Source organism: Rhineura floridana, chromosome 4 (assembly GCF_030035675.1).
Source record: "Rhineura floridana isolate rRhiFlo1 chromosome 4, rRhiFlo1.hap2, whole genome shotgun sequence".
Lineage (NCBI taxonomy): Eukaryota > Metazoa > Chordata > Lepidosauria > Squamata > Rhineuridae > Rhineura > Rhineura floridana.
In genome coordinates, this window is record NC_084483.1 from 135,055,482 (window position 1) to 135,077,726 (window position 22,245).

The window sequence follows — 22,245 nt, forward strand, 5'->3', positions numbered from 1 at the left end:
TGACTGTCACTTTCAGAGTTATTTCTACATAGCCAAAGGTGGTGGCAGTAAAAATGTGCTTTCTATCTTTTAAGAATTGTGAACATTGCAGTGATTGAACAGTACATTGACTGAAGCTGTCAGTTTCTTTTCTTGCTGAAGCAGAATAGACCACAAAGAGACGGCTAGTGTTTGATGCTTATCGGAGCAGGAATCTGATAGCTTTTTCATAGAAATATAATTACTTCAAATTAACTTTTTAGAACGCCAGTCCACTGAAATTTGGGGGATTCTTGAGACTTTAGATCCATGTGATGAATTAATAACCTGCAAAATGTAATAATTAATCTTCAAAATCCATCAGTCCTATAATTAGCTTACAGTCTCAATGCAAATCTATAATTACAAGCTCACTGCCTAAGATTGTCGCTTACACTTATAGCCTCAGTGGGCCCAAAACTTTGTATGTGCTATTTCTATTTTACTCACTTGTTTCCTCAGGTATTACTCTCATGGGCAACATCTTAATAGTTTGCAAGAGTTACCTTTAAAGAAATATTTTTACTTTTCTCTCAAAAATAAATGGAACAAACTCACATCAACTTTTAGGGACATTCTAAACTTCTGAGAATAATCAACAGCTGCCTTTTTAAAATATACTTACTTTGCCCATGAGCTATAGTATTTCTTCAATAAAACTGTGATGCATTTGTGGTGATTATAGTATATAAATGGCAATAGTTTCAACGGCCTAAATATATGTGCTATCAGGAGCTCTACTTAAGAAATGGGGCCTCAAAGTCTTTTGCAGACTGGAGTTCCAATTCACTTTCCAAAGCCATGTATTTTCAGAGCCATTCTCTTACAATATTGATGGCCAAATGTTGTACTTCCAGAACCAAACCTACTGTATATATTATACACATTTTTTCAGTGGCAAGGAGCAAGTACTACCAGCTCCAGCTAATTTGCCAGCTACTTCTGTTTCTAGACTGTGATAGCATGGCCATTATTACCCATGCTCTAGATGGCAGCCGCGGTTTCCCTAAGGGGACGACGCCTCCACCACCATCTTTGTTGATGGCACGCATGCGTGCTATGCGCACGCATCTCTGCCATCAAATAAGATGGTGGCAGGGCTTCAGTACCTTAGGGAAATGGCAACCACCATCTTCGTTAAGGGCAACGGTAAAAGACAGCAGACAGGTAAGTGGGGAGATGTGAGGGGGCAGCGGATCACAGAAGGGGAGCGGAGGGGCGGCTGAGGGGCCCCCTGTAGCTCCAGGGGCCATCGGGCCAGTGTCCAACCAGGTCGCCCTTTAGAACCGGCCCTACTGGCTGCCCATATGCTACCAGGCCTGATCTAAGGTTTTGACTTTAGTATATAAAGCCCTCAATGGCTTAGGACCCAAATACTTTATGTAGCACCTTCCCTACTATGTCGTAACCTGGGCTAAGAAATGGGCAGGGGAGGCCCTGCTGGTGGTACCACCCAACAGGTACTGCTCATGTGGCAGGGCCTTCTCCATAGTGGCAAGTATAGAACTCCATCCCATTGGAGATACAATTTCCCCCCTCCGTATTGTCCTTCTCGCACTTTTTGAAGGTCCATCTATTCATTCAGGCCTTTGTGCATGATATTTAGATCTTTAGTGACTGACTGTTAGTCTCTGCTATATTAATATATCCATGATGTTTTAAGATGGTATGCATTTTTATTTTTGTATGGTTTCATATATTGTTGTATATTGCCCTGCAATCTTCAGATGCAAGTTGGCATAGAAATTAATAATAATGCTAATAGCACTATTTGTTTTATAGGTAAATTCATGGAGGGTGACTATCAATGGCTACTAGGCGTGAGGGCTGTATATTGCCTCCAATATCAGAGGCAGCATGCCTGAAGGTACCAATTGCTGGGGAACATAAGCAGGAGAGGAATGTTGTGCTCATGTTCTGCTTGTGGGTTTCCTATAGGCTTTTGGTTGACCACTGTGAGACCAGAATGCTGGAAAAGACAGACAGGGCTCTTCTTATGTACTTAACAGGTCAGAAGGTTGTGGGGCCCAAAAGGAAAAGAAACCCATGGGCTTGCTCTGGAACTAGCTGCCCATTACTAGGCCAAGTTCAAGGTTCTGGTTTTGGTGTACAAAGCCCTATACAGCTTGGGACCAGAATACCTGAAAGACCATCTTATATACCCAGTCGATCACTGCGCTCTGCAGGTGAGGGCCTCCTGCAGATACCATCCTATCAGGAGGTCCGTTCCGCACAACATAGGAAGCAGACCTTTAGTAGCCCCTACACTTTGGAATTCTGTCCCCTTAAATATTAGACAGGCACCATCTGTGTTATCTTTTTGGTGCCTACTGAAGACCTTCCTCTTTCAACAAGCCTTTTAAGTAGAGACCTTATCCCAGTCTGTGTTGGAATTGCTTTTTAATATGTTTTTAAAGTTTTTTTAAAAAGATGTTTTTAAAGATGTTTTGTTTTAATATGTTTTAAGGTCTGTTTTTAAGATGTTTTAGAGTATTTTTGGTGTTTTGTTTGCTGCCCTGGGCTCCTTCTGGGAGGAGAAGTGGGATATAAATTTAACAACAACAACAACAACTTCTCAAAACACGAATCTTTTCACTATATCACAGCAACAATCTCACATAAATGAGCACTCAGTTATCACTGCAATCAATAAATAAATAGGAAGAAAGTTTGACTTCAGAGTCCATTCTGCAGAAGGCGATAAGACTACAGTGATCCCTACATTTGTGTTTAATGCTGGAACATGGCACCTAGCCAATGCTTATGCTAAACAAGAAGTTCTGGACTAGTAATTTTTATGGAACATTTTAAGGAACATAAGGCATAATGTCCTGAAAACAGGGGGAGGGGGATTAAGCCAGACACTAGGAGTGAAAAAATCTCTTATTGTAAACCTGGTGAGTTCTTTGAATTATTTTCTAGAGGCAGTTGAGTCCAAAATCATAAACAGCAAAAGGACAAATAAAAATTAAAGTAGTAAGTTTAGCAAACAGACATTCAAAACTGATGCAGGAAAGGTATGTTCCAATTCATTATTTTTTCTGGTTTTAGAAGTTGCTCTATAGCTGTGAATTTCTACAAACTTGCATCTACACAGAAGTATGTACATTTCAAAGGCATTTCACTTTGAGACTATGGCCTGGTTTAACGTGAACATGCAGAAAAGTTCTTGTACTGCTACTGCTGCTGTTTTGCTGATAGGAAACAAGCCCAAGTCTGGCTTGTCATAGCATTCAGACCTGGGCATGATTTGTTTCTCTCCAAACAAACCAAAAGCAGTAAGCCAAGAATCAACACTGGATGCTGCTGGTGGTTTGTTTGGAGAGAAACAAACCACAAAGTCAGGTTCAGATATCACAACGAGCTAGCCTCTACCTTGTTTCCTGGCAGTACAGCAACAGGAAGAGGAGGAACTTCCATTTCACATTAAACCATAGTTTCCTTTAAACTATGGTTTATTGTGGCATGTGAACTGGACCCATGTGTTTCAAATAGTATGGTAAGATATAGTTATACATACACTTATTAGTTATGGGTTTTTAGTTTCATTTTCTTAAACACTCAAAATTATAATAGTGTTTTAAAGAACAATTCACTTGCCTTATTAAACACAATGGACATTATGAAGAAATTCAGCAAGAAGTTATCGGAGTTACCATAGTAGTCAAATTGGAAGAAGATTACAGTAAAGCTTAATGTAACAAACTGGTGAATGGGATTACAAAATGAAGAACGCAATAGCTTCATTCCCGCAATTGTAATCAGAAAGATATCACAGCTGCAAGAGGAAAGAGAAAAGAAAAATCAGGAAAGTAAAACTAGGATGGTTATCAGGTCTGCTTCTACTTGGTTTAATTAACTGCCACACAAAGCTGACCATTTATTCCTGGCAATAGTACAATTTTATAATTGAGTTTATTGAATCCAGTCAGTATGATATGGCTTTCCATATAATGTGGACCAGTCCTGTATTAAAAACAGGGGATGGCATCCAACATGGCACAAGTAGATTTCCACTTGCATGATGGAACTTCCTCTTCCTCTCCTCCCTCCTTCAGCCCCCTATATGTCCCAAAATTTGTTCTAGAGGGTTGGGAGACCTTCTGAAGCAGAGGCTGGGGGCATGTGGGGAACTATAAGGAAGAGGAGAGGAAGATAAAATTTCATTATACAGGCAGAAATGTATTGTGCACCCAGGTGGACATCAGTGGATGTCACCCAGGGTGGTGCCGTGGGCAGCATTATGTGAGAAACCCAGATTCAAATTCCTGTTCATCCATTAAGCCCACTGGATGGCTTTGGGCAAGTCACTGTTTCTCAGCCAAACCACAGGACTCTTGCAAATGGTGTAGTGTAATTTCCCCCTAAATCTTTTGGAACAAAATTAAAACAAACAACAGTTTACAACTCTAGGGCATGCATGCATGCATCCATCCATGCATCCATCCACAACAGATGTGAAAGATGTACCCATGAATTAAACTTATTTCCTTGCTGAAAGCACAGCATTATAAATTTCCAGAGATCATTAGTCATTCTAGTTGTTTTGGTGTCAACATACTGTTAAGTACTAGAAAATTAGAACAAAAAGAAAGACTGTTGGTAAACTTCCCAGAATTCTTGCTTCTATCTTTTAGTAGGCATTGTTTCCTTTGTTTTACACCTTTGTTTGCACATTGATCCATTTTTGCTACAATATTTTGTGTGTGCAGCTTTCTAATATATATTACATAATAATAGTCTCTATGTCTATAGATATAATGTTATATACATACAGACATTATGCTACCTCTTTGAAATCTTCTATATGTAAATAAAATGGTCAGCATGCTATGGAAAAAGCAGGCTATGGTACTGAATATCCTGGAAGAAGGTAGCTTGCAATATCTGAGGCCCTCTTGTACTTACACATGTGAGACAGGGAGCTACCAGTTGTGGGTAGCAAGTAAAGAAGGGTTCATTGTGAAGAGAGGTTTACTGCAGCCCTTCCCTGACTTTCACACAGTGATCTCAAATATGAACCTTTGCACCATTCAGGTTTAGTTATTTTTACCACACTGGACCTAGCCATTTCCTTTCGGGCTAGAGGCATGCCTACTAGAAAATTTTGGGTACCTTTCATCCATGGGAACAAATTAAGTTCCTCTTGCAGAATTGACTGTTTAAATTGCCCATGTGGAAATTATGCATTTCACCTCAGAGAAGGGATGGTAAAGTGGCGATGGGGAGCCTGTGGCGCTCTCATTGTTGCTGAACTGACTTCCATAAGCCCCAGCGCCACACTGCCAATGGTTAGAGGATAATTATAGGAGTTGGAGTCCAGTAATATCTGGAGGGCCCCAGATTCCTCATCTCTGATGTCAAGTTTTTTGTGCAAGTGCTGCTCACATTGCTTGATAAATAATAATAATAATAATAATATTTAATTTGTTTGTCGCCTATCTGGCAAATGGCCACTCTAGGCGACGTACATTAAAATGAGATAAAATACAACAATAACAATGCAGTCATATTAATAACAGTAAATAAAAATGCTGGACAGTCATCAATACATATAAAAACAATTATATTAACAGCATACGATGACAAGATCAAGGAGATTTACCCTTCCCAAGGACCTCAAAGGCCTGTTGGAATAGCCACGTCTTCAGGGCCTTGCGGAATACCTCTAGGGAAGGGGCATGTCGAAGGTCACATGGGAGGGAGTTCCAGAGAGTGGGGGCCACCACAGAAAAGGCTCTCTCCCTAGTACCCACCAACCTAACTATTTTGGTTGGCGGGATTGAGAGAAGGCCTTGTGTGGCTGATCTAGTATCCCCAAATTAACTGAAAATAAACCACACAATGGCAGAATGTGACAGATGCAAGTTTTTTCAAGATAGTGGTGTAGGTCGTGCCCCTGTCATTTTGGCAGGATTTTAAGCCTGGGTGGATTTTGGTGGCTTTGAATAAAAATGGCACTAATTCTTTTTTCTGTGTCCCTTCATGCAGATCTTTAGCTTTGCTAGAGATGAGGCTACTCCAAACAATCAGCTAAATGAAATGAAATGAAATGTCAGAAATGAAATGTCAGAAACTCTTAGGCTGTCAGAGTTTCTTCTCTCATCCAGACTTTCAGTTTTGAAGGGAACATAAATAAGTACACAAAATTGGTTCTGAGCTTGCTGGCAGGCACATCTCAATGTGACGAGAATGTGTGCTGGGTTTGGTGGACTTGAAGAAGAATGAAGTCTGAGGGAGAAGGAAAAGGAGAAGAGCCTTCAAAATGAAGAAAAGCGTGGTTATAGCAGACTTCCACAACTTGGGATTTCTCAAGCCAAATGCTCTCTACCAGCCACTTACGGCAGCCCACCAATCTCACGTTCTTGCTGCCTGAAGGGTCGGGGCTCATACAAGACATTCTGCTGCCTGAGGCAGAGCTGCCACTGCCCCACATGCCACACCCCACACTGATCTCCTCCTCCTCTTGTTCTTGCCACTGCACCACCAGCAGCAGGGCTTGTTTGGCTAGATTTTCTAGTGCCTCCCAGCCAACGATGCCTCACTCTGATGAAGAGCCCTAGAAGAATGCACAGCCCTTCCAGAGTGAGGCATGGTGAACGAGGTGGCCCCAAAGGGCACTTATACCACTGGCCACTTGTGGCAGCAAACACTATTTAAGGTTTAAGAATAGTAAACTATTACTGTTTAAAGTCTACCGGTAGCAAAACGTAAAAGTCTATGTACTGCTGCAAATCAGCAGCAGTGCAGGCTCTCTCTGAGGTCACTTTGCCCAGAATGCCAGCATTCTGGCACTGGCCCAACAGGAGAACCCTGCAGACAGCTAACTGCTTTGCTGAGTGGGTTGGTAGATGATGGGGTGAGGGCACAGAAATTTGTCACCCATCCTGTTGTGCCATCAGTGTGGCCAATGGGTGAGCCACTGTGTCAGTGGGGGGAAGTCTCTGGTTACAAGATATGCAGTTAGGTGGCATCAGCTTGTGTGAGTGGGGGAGGTCACAAGTTGAGCTGGCCTAAGTTGTAGGCCTGGTACATTAATGATATTGCCCAATTCTTAGTTCTACAAGTAAAGTATCAAATATAAAAGCAACTTACTGTGGGGTTAACCTCTTGTATTTGCTGATTGAAAAAGCATCATTGGTGAGGGCATTCAGTATTATTGCAGGATACAAGATGTACTTTTCAAAACACTGAAGCCACACATAGAGTCTTTCAAACCACATTAAATGGGCAGCACCTGAAAATGTCAAAGCAAAGTGGTGCTCTGTCAAAACATTTGCAGTGTAAATAGGAGATGACTCGTCAGTTTCATACATGCCATTTACTGACTTATTCATTTATCACAATGAATGCAAATTCTGTAATAGGCTCTGGTGAGGAGGGTTTTGTTCTCCCATCAGAATCTGAAATGTTTGCTGGAGTCCCAAAGAGAAATTCCAAAGGTGCTCCAGATCATCTGAGCAACTAGATGTTAAGCCCCATAAACCTTGATTAAATAAGTAGGAGGTCAGAGCTCTCACAGAATGCCAATTTAATGGCAATTATAGAAGCAACAGAAAATAATTGAAGGGAGCACAATAAAGAAAATTAGCCACAGGTAAGGAGAGGCACACACTGTTGCACCCAAACCATAGCATTTTAGATGAGTATCACCCAAACAGCTAACAAATCAGAGAAGAACAAGTCAAGAGCAGTTTGGATGTTATTAAGCAGGCAGAAAATCCAATACCATCTTGAGGTGGGGTGATTCTTTTAATTCAGAGAGTCAAATTATTGTTAAAAAATATATTGATTGCAAGTAGTTATCTTCTAGTACTTGTATTTTTGTTCAATATTTCATCTTCTGAACTAAGCCCCCTGCCAGATTCCCCGATAATTTGAAACGTATCAGATTTCCTATGGAAATATTTTTAAATATTCTGGAAAACAAAGTTGAATCTTATACTATATAAAGGATAAAGCAATTGGTGGAGTGCATTAAGATCCTAGTCTGCTAGTATGAAAACAGCCTGGTTGCTGGTTGTCAAGATTTTATTTTCATCTAGAATTAAAATAATTAAGGAGAGCTATGCTTCCTTTACTCTCTCTTTGTCCTTCTGTAATAAACCTAAATTTGAACTTAAATACATTTTGATATCTAACATGCTGCTTTGAACTGAATTATTCTCCAGACATACTGTATTTCCATGCAACACCCCCCCCTGCAAAGGCATTTAACATCATAATGCATCTTATAAAGACATTTTTTTAAAGAGTATCAGTTGTTAGATTGGTCTCGTGAAGAGACTGAGGTCACACAAGTGCCCAGTTTTTCTGATGTTCTTATCTTCAAACATGTCCAAAACACACATTGAGAATGATTACAGCACAGACCCATTGTAAGTTGACAGCAAGCTTCTAAATTGCAGCAGAAAAAAACAGAGGGTCACTGAAGAACAGTCAATGTTATCAAACACAAGCTGGCTCCTAGTCAAGAGATTTCTAGGACAACTGAAAATAAGTCTGAGTTTTTAAAGTATGTAGAGCTATCCCTGCTGCTCAAGGCACCACCTGCTGAAGTTAGCAATTCCAAATTACCAACAAGTTTGTCCCATTCAAATATAATATCTCTCATGGCAATAAAATACAGGAAATTAAAATCACAGGCTCCTATGCCCTTCAAACTTTATTTGACTCCAAATATCTGAAAAATGATTTTGCCAGAAATGTAAACACTGAAATACATCTTAAAGAATAAACCTTGATTTTAAAAAAATATATATTAGGCATACTGCATAAAACTGATAGAGCCACAAGAAGTAAAAAAAATGTTGTAAGGTTCTTGGGTAAGGGCCATAGCTTAGTAGTAATGCACCTGCTTTGCATGAGAGAGGTCCCGGGTTCAATCCCCATTGAGGGCTGGGAAAGCCTCCCTGTCTAAAACCTTGGAGAGCTGCTGCCAATCAGTGCAGACAATACTGAGCCACATGGACCAATGGTCTGACTCAGTATAAGGCAGTTTCCTATGTTCCTAATAAAGGGAACAGAACAAAGGTTAAGGGGCAGAATAACTATAGGTGCCCAGATTAATTGGCTGACATAAATGGTAAAGACTCTTCTAAACAAAGGGAGCAGCTCTCCAACATTGCTACAGCACAATACCCATTCAAGCCAATTAGTCCTGTACTGGATTTTATTTTATTTATTATTTTATTTATATCCCGCCCTTCCTCCCAGTAGGAGCCCAGGGTGACTGGATTCCTGCCAGGCCGTTGCATAGCAGCAGTGCTTAGTGGGTTGAGGTCACAGAGATAACAACAAATTACTATCCCTTATAACAGTCTACATGCTGAATGTATATGCAAAAAAATGTGTCCACAAAACCTAGTTTTAGCAATTCAGCGATGCTACTTTATATTGTCAAATTTTATCTTTAAAAATATTATTTCCATTTTAATTATCTCTAAAGTCAAATATAAAAACAAGCCACAATGCAGGCCCATCACACACAGAGGGAGAGTAAAAAGCCAGGAAGCAAGAGCTGGCTGACAAACTTCAAGGAAAGTCAAGGAGGAAAAGGAAAATCTGACTTGTTTTATTTCCTGTCGTCCTTGACCTGTTTCATTGTTGTTGCTTAGTAATGGTGCCCATTGGAGATTCCTCCCCAAGTGCATGCAGCAATCTGACTATTAGCACCAGAATCAGGAGCAGCTCTACACACAGCATGGGATTGCTGGAAGTGGCTACAGAAGTACCTCAAGGAGTTCAAGATGCATCCAACTTTACAGATAGTAAGAGTGCAATCCAACTGGCATGTATGCTAGGCTGAGGGGATATAGGATGTGGCAAAGGAGGGAGGAAAGGAAGAGGGAGGGTGCTCACACAACTAGACTGAGCCAGCAAAAGTTCCCCTCTCCTAGGGCACAGTTGCAGCGCAGCCAGGGAACTCCGCTGCCACATAGAGACAGCAGGGGCACAGCTGGCTCAGCCCAGACTGGCAGCAGTGGAAGGCTCCAAAAAGAGGTATTCTGGGGTGTGTGTGTCAGGGGCAGAACCAAGGGAAGGGAAACGTATTCCACATCCTGAGCCCATCTGGCTTGGTTTTGCTGCCTCAGTCTCAGCAGATATGCCAGGAAAAGGGCTGGTGGAAGATAACATGTCTTCATTTTCCTTTTGCCGAGCTCTGCCAGTGCACCCAACATCCTCCCCTCCCAGCAGCTCCTGAATGGAGGTCGGATGTGGTGGCCCCTTCCACTGCTTTCGCTTCTGCCAGCCTCTGCCAAGTTGGATTGTTCCGTAAGCGGTAGGGATGTTTTACTCTAGTTTCTTAAAATATCTATTTTGAGATTTTCAAATGTATCAAGAAACAATTGAACCAAATGCACAGGGAAACAATCTAAAAATAATTTGTAATGAAATCCATGGGATTTCTATTTGGAATGGAGTCCACAAGAGAATTTATCTGCAAGAAACCACTTTGGCTAATTTCAGTGTGAAACTGGCAAACAGAATTCAGATCAGTTGGATTCTGTCCAAATCTTCTTCCTCTTGATGTCCCAGTGTCAAGTACTGACAGGCTTCTGCCTGGTCTCTGGTATGCTATTATTCTTGCACCCAGCAATTGGCATAGAGGTACCCCTTTCCTGCCTGTGTTCATTTTCCTTTGTCTTCTGCAAATGATAACTTACACTCATATACTCAAATATCACATCATTTTAATGTAAAACATATAGACAATGTCATTTAAAACATAAGCAGTGTCACATAAAACATTTTTTCTTTCTTTTTTTTTAAAAAGCCCATCCTTTACACACCTCTCAATTCTCTCTGCTGATATTCTTTATTTTTAAGGATAGGGTGGGAGATCCACAGCCATGGATGGTGCTTGCGAAGCTGAGGAAGTACGTAGTGCGTTACAAATCCCACAGTCCATGCTAAAGCATAAAGCACAATGCTGAGAAAAGGCTGAGTTAAAGGAAAAGAAAGGGGCAAAAACAAAATCTCATTTACAAACAATATTTTAAGTACTATAATTGTATTTTAAAAAAAAACCACCATGATTTTCCTAAAGCTTTTTTCATTCAAGACTTGCCAATTTTTATTTTGGAAAATATATGCTTGGAGGAACAGATGTGGTACTGAGGAAATAAAAGGAAAGTCTACTCTCTCATTTTCTTTTTTTAATGTGCTTTACTATATAAAAAATGCTGATATTTTAGTTCAAGAGAAGAAAAAAGTTGTAGTATTTCATCCACGTTTGCAAAACATTTTTTTTTGGTACATTTACAGCCTAAGGAGTTCATTGTGCTTGGCGAGAAAACACAGAAAGTGTCTCATAAGGGAATACCATCAGAACAACAGGCTGGAAATGCAGAATATGCCAGATACAAGGATGGAGTGCAAGGAATGCTTCAGGCAGTATAAAAAACCTCTTTCATGATAAATATGAACAGAAGTCAGAAAGTAAAGCCAGTAAGAACTGATCCACATGCTATGGCCACCATGTGGAGGTCACTTGGAACTGTTAATATGTGACAGCTTTCCATGTTGATCTTTCTGTTTGCGTGGCCATGGCTGACAGCTGCATATAAACACTCCATATACTGGCCTTATTTGAACATAATGTTAAACTATGACTTAGCATTACGTGAACGAACCTTGGATTCCCCACTCCCCTCCATGGCAACTGCAAAGAGCATATTGGAAACGTTTACTTCCCTTTTCAGTTAACTGCAATTTAGCATTATGTCCAAATCCTGAATTGCATTTTGTTGAAAACAAGCCACTTTCATAACCCATGGCTTAAAGTTGGCTTGTTTTAGTAAACCACAGGTAAGATTTACCACAGTTTGTCTGAATTAAGATATTATACTAAACTTCATTTATTCAAAATGGAAGTGAAAGCTTCAGAGCTCCTCCTCACAGGTATGATGCAGGGAGGAGTGCATGAGCCTAGGGCTTGCTCACATTAATACAAAACCATAATTTACCTTTACATACTAACCAGGCCTATAGAAATGATCCATTAGGTAAGCTGCTCTATATGTTACATCAGCTGAATGAAACCTCCATAAAGCAAAATCTCATTCTGGAGGGGAGCTTTCTGGATACCCTTTTCCTTCCTCACAGCCTGCCACTGTGCCATTCCAATGGTAAATTTGTTGCTGCCCTAGTGGGTGAGAGGAGAAGAAAAGCCTGGTGCCACTACCACTCCTCCTCCTTCCCAGGCTTGTCATTGCCTTGCCCAAGGCTCATCACAGTTCATACTCTTTTGACTGCTGCAAAGATTAATTTATAAAATTCAGCTCCCTCACCCTTCAGAGCTGGCTGTCCCCTTAAGGTTTCCAGTCCAGATCCCCAAGATGTCTTCTGTATTTCTAATAGTTGCAGAGGAGGGATTTCACAATTTTTGTGGCTTTTCCAGCACAGTGCTATGATGATGGGGAAAGCCACACTAAGTAGAATGTTCCATTCTGTGACACACTTAAAAATATAGGAGGCTTTCCCACCCACCCCTTTCTTCATCTCTGTGCTTCCATCCCCCGTTGTCTCTGCCTGCTGTCTCACTTCCCTTAGGCCAGGAGTGGGGAACCTTTGGCCCTCCAGATGTTGCTGAACTACAACACCCATCATCCTTGGCCATGAGCCATGCTTGCTGGGGCTGATGGGAGTTGTAGTTCAGCAACATCTGGAGGGCCAAAGGTTCTTCATACTTGCTTTAGCCAATCTGACTCTCTCCTGGCTCAGCATGCCTGTCTCTCTCTGCCCATTCCTGAAAATGCACCTTCTTTTTCAGTGGTCCCTCACTTTTCAATTCCTTCTCTCCACACTGCCCTCTTTTCATTGGATCTCTCCCTCCCTCTCTATTTCTGCTATCCCTATAAATGATTATTTTCAGTCCATTGCATGTCTTTCTCCCTTCCCTCCCTCCTGCAATCCTTCCTGCCTCTTAGTTACCAGTCTTTTAGTTTCTCTGTCCTTCCTCTCCTGGCAGGGCCTCATTCCACAGGCCTTATGGTGCAATTCTGTACACTGTCTGCTCAGAAGCAGTGATGGAGATGCTTGGTCTGCATCATTCGCAGTTCCTGGGCTTGTACACAGATGGGAATGCAGTTACCAATTGGATTGAGAATTTCTCAGAATTTTGCAATGCAGGTTTGGTTCAAAAATATAAATGCATACAAAAATGTGTGTGTTAAGTAGAAATGCATAGAAAAAAATAAAATGCATATTTTAAGGGGGATGTGTACAAAATGTGCATTTTAGGGAAAGTGTGCACAAAAATGCATACAATATAGCTGTAAACCTTTCATTAAAAATATCAGCAGAAAACAGGACAGAACAGACTTCAGATTGAATCAATATGAAATTGACACAAAATGTAAACATGCTATCTGTCAATCTCTGTTCAGAAGTGTCATATGGAGTCCCATGTATGTTATCCCCAGGTAAATGGGTATAGGATTGCAGACTTACAATGCAATCCTAATCATGTTTACACTGAAGTAAATCCTATTGAATTCAATGGAGCTTAAGTCCTATTGAATTCAATGGAGTTTACAATGGAGGTAAATGGGTATAGGATTGCAATTTTACAGCACAATCCTAACCTGGGCTCCTACTGGGAGGAGCAAGTTATAAATCAAATCATAAATAAATTAAAATAAATTTAAAAACCATGTTTCCACAGAAATAAGTCTTACTGAATTCAGTGGAGCTTACTCCCAGGTAAGTGGGGTTAGGATTGCAGTCTTAATCTCCCTAAGGCTTTTCTCAGCAAAAAACGTTCATTTCAATTTGTGAAAGCCTGACTATTGTGAATATCCTATAGCTCACAAATTTCCTCAGAATTCAGAATATTCATAAATATTCCAAGACATTGCATGAGCTCAATCAGTTTGTACCAGAGCCTTGTCACCACGGCCAAAAAAATCTCTTAGTGCATTATAGCATCTTGCATTCAAAACCTAGATTCTTGTATGTTCTGAAGTGATTTGAAACTCCCATTACCACTTACAAGCAAATATTTCTTCTGCCACGCTGTCTTCCATAACAGCCTATTATAACATCTCATTGCTCTGAATAAGAAAAATAATATCTCAGGAAATAATATAGAAGAATTATAATACTTACCCCTAATGACAAGAAAACCGTACTTGCACTGACTGCAAACGACAGCACGGCAGCTACAGAGCACACAATGAGATCCGATTTCAAGGTTTCCCTCTGTGCATATAATTTTGAAATGATAAAAACTCAAGTTACAACCAATTTGACTTCTTAAATTAAACTACTCTATCTTCAGCAGATGACAGTTGCATTGCAATTTACACCAGTCATTGTTTAAAGCAGGGGTTGCCAGCATGGCGTCCACACATGCACTGTGGGGCCTCCCCTGGCACCCGGAGGTTCCCCTTGCCCTGATCCTCCCTCTTTTCAAATTAGACCTGAAAGAGGTATTCTGTTGTTGCCAACAGAACAGGTTATGTTGTGTGCTTCATTATGTGTGTGGCACCCACTACAGTTTTTTTCCCCAATTAGCAAATGTGCCCATAGGTCCCCAACAGTTGGCAACCCCTGGCCTAAGCCATTCCTGCATCAACATTTGCTCAGCAGGTACTGTTTGGGTAAAAAAAAGAAAGAAAAAGAAAAGGTAAAATGTTATACCAGATAGTCTCTTGTGTTAAAGAAACTCACCTATCGCCCCACCACAAAAGCCTGAAATGTGTGAAGTTGTACAGGAACAGTGCTTACTTAGCAGGCTGAGTAGAGTCAGACTGGGAAGACCTGGGTTGAAATCCCCACTCAGCCATAATGCTCACCTTAGTCATTTCCTCTTAGCCTAGCCTCAGTGCCCTGGGCCCTGCACACACACACACCTACCTACCAAGCAGGTGGGGTGGAACGGAGCAGTCGTGCAGGGTCGGTGAGTGGGTGGGGGAGCAACTGGGCGGGGAGGTGAGTGAGTGAGTGAGCGGATGGGCAGGTGGGTAAACGGGTGGGGTGGCGAGTGAGCGGGATGGTGGAGTGGCAAGCGAGCGGGAGGGCGTGGAGGTGAGCGAGTGGGTGAGCGAGTGGGTGGGGCCCCACACTCCTACTACTCCCCCACCCTAATGAGTGCTACTCCCCCACCCTAACGAGGGGCCCTTCAGGGGCCCCTGTGAACTGCAGGGCCCTCAGCCAGGGACCGACCTGGCCACCTTTTGACAGCGGCCCTGCCTAGCATAACTCACAGGGTTGCTGGGAGGGTAAAATTAGACAGCAGGGATTAACTACATATTGCCCCTTTAGTTGAAGCTTTGCTGCTTTATTTTTATTTATTTTATTTTATTAATCACTTTCCACACATGTGTCTCAAGGTGATGGACAATAAAAAATAGCTAAAGAATGAGTTAAACACAAAAACCGGCAGAAGACTGGGGAGGGTAGCTATGAGAGAACTAGAAAAGGTCCTCAAATGCAAAGATGTATCATTGAACACTAAAGTCAGGATCATTCAGACCACGGTATTCCTAATCTCTGTGTATGGATGTGAAAGCTGGACAGTAAAAAAAGCGGGTTAGAGAAAAAGCAACTCATTTGTGTTGGAGGAGAGCTTTGCGCATACCGTGGACTGCAAAAAAGACAAATAATTGGGTGTTAGAACCAATTAAACCAGAACTGTCACTAGAAGCTAAAATGATGAAACTGAGGTTGTCATACTTTGGACACATAATGAGAAGACATGATTCACTAGAAAAGACAATAATGCTGGGAGAAACAGAAGGGAGTAGAAAAAGAGGAAGGCCAAAAAAGAGATGGATTGATTCCATAAAAGAAGCCACAGACCTGAACTTACAAGATCTGAACAGGGTGGTTTATAACAGATGCTCTTGGAGGTCCCTGATTCATAGGGTCGCCATAAGTCAAAATTGAGTTGAAGGCAGTAACAATTTGGATAGCTGGATCACATCTCAAAACGGATACAGATTTCTGTGCAAATGTGAATCAGATGCTCTTCCACATCTAGTCTGTGTGACTGAAAAGCCTTCTATACTATCTAACCCATTGAAGTTTTCCTGCCTGGGTTAGATCTGGTAGCTTTAAACAGTTTCAGTAGTTTTTCACTGTAAAGGTCAGTCCTATATTTTTGCTGTGCTACCTGAGGGGCTAAAGAATTTGGAAGAAGCCCTACTATGCCGACAGAATGTGAGATATGCTTCTAGCAGGAAAGATATGCCAGCAGAACTGTCCAGATCTGCCAGTAGAATGGAGAGAATGGAAATGCGGGTGATACAGGAAAGGAACTTGCTTACACTATATCCTATATTCCTTCAGACCACAGGCACAACCCCATCCATGGTGGAACTTTACACCATCTCCAAGAAATGTCCATCCTATTGACTTCAATGGAAGGGGGGAAAACAAAATAGCGGCCCCCACACTAATCTTTTTAGCTTTTTAATCTTTTATACTAAGTCTTTATTTTTATTTTCTGTTTAACTGTATTTGTTTTTATGTCATATATGTTTTTGTGATTTTATTATTGCCATGTATGTATTTTACCCTATGCTGTTTACCGCCCTGAGAGCTATTTGCTAAGGGCGGTATATAAATGTAACCAAATAAATAAATAAATAAACAGCCTTCCTGCTCACATTGCCATAACAGAACATAGGATATTGTGTAACTCAAGGCTCAGCCACAGCACACCAGCACCAATATATAAGCCACATACAGGAAGACCATAATTCAGATAACAGGACACCTATCATGGGGCTATATTTATCTTGTCATAAACCAGGGATGGCTAACATCAAGTTCCCAAGCAGATTTTTCTGACCCCTCCAAGCAGAGCCAACAACAGGCCACAGTGGGCTCTTGGGCACCAGATCTCAGCAGGGCCCCACCCTCCTGCATGCACACCCTTAAATGCACCCGGTTGTGCCATCTCTTGCGTCACTGCATCAGCATGTGTGCCTGCCATCACCATGCTGATGCAGCAGTGCAAGTGGTGGCATGACCAAGTGCATTTAAGTGCACGCCAACTGTGTTTGTGGAAGTGGTGTTGCCCAGGAGAGTGAAGCTCCCACTCTGCAATCTGTGCCACTGTCTGGTCGTAATTTACAATCACGCTCCAAGACCTGATACTGGTGGGGATAGCAGAGCAGGTACTCCACCCTCCCAGGCCCAGCTGCAGGGGTCCTCGATCAGTGCCCGCCCTGGCCGCCTGCTGGTGCTGGGCCTGCCTCCAAGACTCCACCAATTTTGGTGGTGGGAGCAAACAGAAGAAAAGTAGATACAGTGCTGTGGTAGATGAAGCCCAGTGTCCCCAAGGACTCCCCAATAAAATGATTGTTTTATGAGCAGAGAGAGGGTGATAACTCCCCTTCCTTAGTGGATCTGCATGGATCCACTGAGGAGGGGAGCTGTGTACCTGTGTATGTGTACATGCAGTGTGTGTGTGCAACGGTATGGGTTGGCTGAACCCACCTTTGGCCACACTCATTGCTGGCATGCAACCTCAGGAGGGTTGGCCAAGGTTGAATATGGCCCTCAGGTCAAAAAAGAAGGTTACCTGCCCTTTGTCATAGATATTTGCAAGGGGAAGTTAATTGGCTGTGTCAGTCTGTTGGCAGTACCTGGGCAATGTTGCCCTGTTTGGTGGGCTTTGGTAGTATTTGCAATGGTGCTGGAAGCAGGCCTGCCCTTTTTACCCATTGGGGGATTTTTTGGTTGTGTGTTTCTGCTTCTAGTATATAGAATACTAACAGCCTCGTACCCACCGTTGCTTGGGAATTGTAAGAAACAAAAAATAAGTGCAGTTTTGAAATTGGTGGTTAAAGTCAGTGCAGTTTTGAAAAGTTTAGTCCAGCATCTTGATTCAACCAGGGGCTGCATCCTTCCTGCCTTCACTCACCAACCCTGCCTACCCTCCAACCCCCAACCAATCCCCCCTTGCCAGCCATCACCTCCCTGTACCCCTCACCAAAAGCCACCTTTCTCCCCTTTACACCTGCTTGTCTTCCTGCATCCAATCCAGCTTGATTTGGGCATGCAAGAGAGCTCCGTACAGGGAACTTTCTCCCTCACCCGAGGGTGCTCTGTTTCGCTGGGTTTTGGAGTCTCAAAGTCCAGACTTCAAACCACCTCACAAGCAGCAATACGCTACTAACAGAAAGGTGAAAACCTTTCTTTTAGCAGCCCATTGCTGGTGAGGTGTGTTTGGGTGAGCGAAGAGTTCCCTGCATGGAGCTCTCTTGTGCACCTGAATGAAGCTGGATTGATCTCCCTTGCATCAAGCAATGTGGGAGAGGTCAATCCTGCTTAATGCTTTGCCCAAGCATTGGGGGGCAGTGAGGGAGATGTCAAAGTTTTCCCTCCCCCCCCCATGCTTGTGGTGGAAAGGGGCAGCTTGCTTTGGCTGTGCATGCCTGTTCCCAGGAGAGAACAGGCACATGTAGCTAAACTCGGAGCCCTTTGCAAGCTGACCTGTACAGCTTCTTTCAACAGCAGAGGGCTATCCCTATGGCTCCCCCCTCAAAAGTCATTTTCTCCTCCTCTTGGGCTCCCCCTCAGCTGTCTCTTCAGCCACCCTCTCCTTCTCCTCAGTCTTCTCTCCTTCTCCAGTCCCTGTCCCACCTCCTCATCCTTTGCTGTCTCACTGCTGCTGCCCTCCTCTCCTTCTCCAGTTCTTGCCTCCTCCTCCTAATTGCCATCAAGGTGTAGTTCACAGGGCTAGCACCATCTGTTTCCAGCCACAGAAATTACACTGTGACACACTCTTACAAGAGTATATATTAGAGAAGTGGCATCCAATTGTATCCAAACATATGCAAAACCCTGTTCCTTGTTTTCAGAAGCCACCATGCAAAAGTTGGTTATTATTATGGAACCAATTACCTAGAGAGATAGTGGGCTCTCCAACACTGGAGGCATCCAAGAGGCAGCTGGTCAGCCTTCTGTCGGGAATGCTTTGATTTGGATTCCTTCACTGAGCAGGGGGTTGGACTTGATGGCCTTATAGGCCCCTTCCAACTCTTCTATTCTATGATTCTATGATATATGATATCTTAAGAGGTGTCCAAATGCATAGCAAACAAACAGCTTTTCAAAGTTGATGGTGGTCTTTCCACTGGCATAGCAGTGGCCTATTCTAATTAAGAGTATAGAATTGCTCTACCCATTTGTTTCTATTTTTGTTGCTCTTGACTGACATCAGGATTGCTAGACATACTTCTTTTTTTCCTATGCTGATTCAACTGCGGATATAAATATTATTTGGTTAATATTTCCCTACTGAGACTTGCTTTAGCATAAATTAACCATGGGGTCACACCCTCCCTGGATAGGGTCTCCCTGAAGGAGCAGATAGATAGTTTGGGGATGTTTCTGGATCCAGCTCTGCCATTGCAGGCGCAGGTGTCCTCGATGGTTAGGAGTGCTTTTGGTTGGTAATACAGTTATGGCTATTCCTGGATTAGGATAGCTTGACCACAGTTGTCCATGCATTGGTAACTTCAAATTTGGACTATTGCAATGTGCTGTATCTGGAACTATCCTTTAGGTTAGTCCAGAGGATGCAGCATGGTGGCTAAGTTGCTTGTAGGGGCAAACTATTGCCAGCATATTACACCTTGCTTGTGGGATTTGCACTGCCTGCTACCAAGGTATCAAGGTGTTGGTATCCAATTCAGTCACTGTGGCCTGTGGGAGACCTTCAAATTCCAAAGGTATCAGAAGCCCACTTCACAGTACCTCAGAGCAGTGCTTTCAGTGTGGTGCTCACAATTAGCACTTATTGGAAACAATTGAAGACATTTTTGTTCCAATGGACTTTCCCAGCTGGATTAATGGGTCTCTGCCATGGATGTCTACTTTTGTTGTTGTTATGTGCCTTCAAGTTGATTATGACTTATGGCGACCCTATGAATTAATGACCTCCAATAGCATCTGTTATAAACCACCCTGTTCAGATCTTGTTAGTTCAGGTCTGTGGCTTCCTTTATGGAATCAACCCATCTCTTGTTTGGTTTTCCTTTTTTTCTACTCCCTTCTGTTTTTCCCAGCATTATTGTCTTTTCTAGTGAATCATGTCTTCTCATTATGTGTGCAAAGTATGATAGCCTCAGTTTCATCATTTTAGTTTCTAGTGATAGTTCTGATTTAATTTGTTCTAACACCCAATGATTTGTCTTTTTTGTAGTCCATGGTATGCGCAAAGCTCTCCTCTAACACCACATTTCAAATGAGTTGATTTTTATCTTATCCGCTTTTTTTACTGTCCAATTTTCACATCCATACATAGAGATCGGGAATACCATGGTCTGAATGATCCTGACTTTAGTGTTCAATGATACATCTTTGCATTTGAGGACCTTTTCTAGTTCTCTCATAGCTGCCCTCCCCAGTCCTAGCTGCCTTCTGATTTCTTGACTATTGTCTCCGTTTTGGTTAATGACGGTGCTGAGGTATTGATAATCCTAGACAAATTCAATGTCCTCTTTGTCAACTTTAAAGTTACATGAATCTTCTGTTGTCATTACTTCAGTGTTCTTGACATTCAGCTGTAGTCCTGCTTTTGTGCTTTCCTCTTTAACTTTCATCAACATTTGTTTGAAATCATTACTGGTTTCTGCTAATAGTATGGTATCGTCTGCATATCTTATTGATATTTCTCCCTCCAATTTTCACACTTCCTTCATCTTGGTCCAATCCCACTTTCCGTATGATATGTTCTGCGTACAGATTAAACAAATAGGGTGATAAAATACACCCATCTCACACCCTTTCCGATGGGGAACCAATCAGTTTCTCCATATTCTGTCCTTACAGTAGCCTCTTGTCCAGAGTATAGGTTGCGCATCAGGACAATCAGATGCTGTGGCACCCCCATTTCTTTAAAGCACTTCATACACCCATCTCACACCCTTTCCGATGGGGAACCAATCAGTTTCTCCATATTCTGTCCTTACAGTAGCCTCTTGTCCAGAGTATAGGTTGCGCATCAGGACAATCAGATGCTGTGGCACCCCCATTTCTTTAAAGCACTTCATAGTATTTCATGATCTACACAGTCAAAGGCTTTGCTTTAATCTATAAAGCACAGGGTGATTTTCTTCTGAAATTCCTTGCTCCGTTCCATTATCCAACGTATGTTGACAATATGATCTCTGGTACCTCTTTTTCTAAATCCAGCTTGGACATCTGGCATTTCTCGCTCCATATATGGTAAGAGCCTTTGTTGTAGAATCTTGAGCATATTTGCATGGGACATTAAGGCAATAGTTCAATAATTACTGCATTCCCTGGGATCCTTTTTCTTTGGAATTGGGATGTATATTGAACGCTTCCAGTCTGTGGGCCATTGTTTAGTTTTCCATATTTCTTGACTAATTTTTGTCAAAATTTGGACAGATTCAGTCTCAGTAGCTTGTAGCAACTCTATTGGTATGCCATCTATTCCTGGTGATTTGTTTCTTCCAAGTATTTGAAGAGCAGCTTTCACCTCGCATTCTAAAATTTCTGGTTCTTCATCCTACGGTTCCTCCGTGAATGAATCTGTCATCCTGGCATCTCTTTTATAGAGTTCTTCAGTGTATTGCTTCCATCTTCCTTTTATTTCATCTCAGTCAGTCAGTGTGTTCTCCTGCTGATTTTTCATTCACGCTGCTTTACCATTAAACATGCACAACAGAACCTGGCAGTGTGAATATAGCAGTGTAACTATGGATTAAGCTTGTTCTGTATGGAATATCCCTAACAGGGAAAAAAATAGCAATAATGGGTCTCATGGGAGAATAGATCGGGTTGTGATTTTGGATAAGTTGGACTTTCTTCCTAATCCTTCTACAATGAAAATATATCTCTCAAAAAGCTCTACCTTGAACCTGAGAGATTGGATTTTTTTTTTTTGCATTTAGTTTTGTTTTGTTTTTCTTTTTTTGGAACTCTGGTTCTCTACTTCTGGTACTTACAGTCCAGGAAGGAAGTTAGGTTTGAATGTAACACATGAATACCATTAGGCTGCTGGTTAATGCCTATAAAATTAATTATAAAGGTAGGAAGTTCCATTTCCAAAGTTGAATGGTCAATTATCCAACACAGCCACCTTGTAATTCCAGTCACCAAGGCTGACAATTGTGATGGTGCCATTCAAGCAATAAAAATGTAGCATAGGTCAGTGGAAAATGCAATGTTAACTTTATTCCTAATATGAAGGGGAACCACAGACATTTATTTTAAATAGTAAATTCCTCTAGATTTGTC

General features: G+C 41.9%; 1 protein-coding gene across 3 annotated transcripts in view; it reads right to left on the reverse strand.

The window, feature by feature from the left end:
- PCNX2 (pecanex 2) overlaps nucleotides 1-22,245 on the reverse strand; it is a 262,726-nt gene that overhangs the window by 132,654 nt on the left and 107,827 nt on the right. For 2 of the 3 annotated variants that reach the window (XM_061624507.1, XM_061624506.1), the window contains exons 18-21: nucleotides 14,131-14,223; nucleotides 10,812-10,962; nucleotides 7,114-7,255; nucleotides 2,639-3,796 (exon numbers count right to left, since the gene is read on the reverse strand). In XM_061624507.1, coding sequence (XP_061480491.1) covers nucleotides 3,586-3,796; nucleotides 7,114-7,255; nucleotides 10,812-10,962; nucleotides 14,131-14,223 — 597 coding nt within the window. In that variant the 3' untranslated portion in view covers nucleotides 2,639-3,585. Of the gene's footprint in view, nucleotides 1-2,638; nucleotides 3,797-7,113; nucleotides 7,256-10,811; nucleotides 10,963-14,130; nucleotides 14,224-22,245 lie in introns of those variants that run through there. The other variant, XM_061624508.1, reaches the window with a different exon arrangement.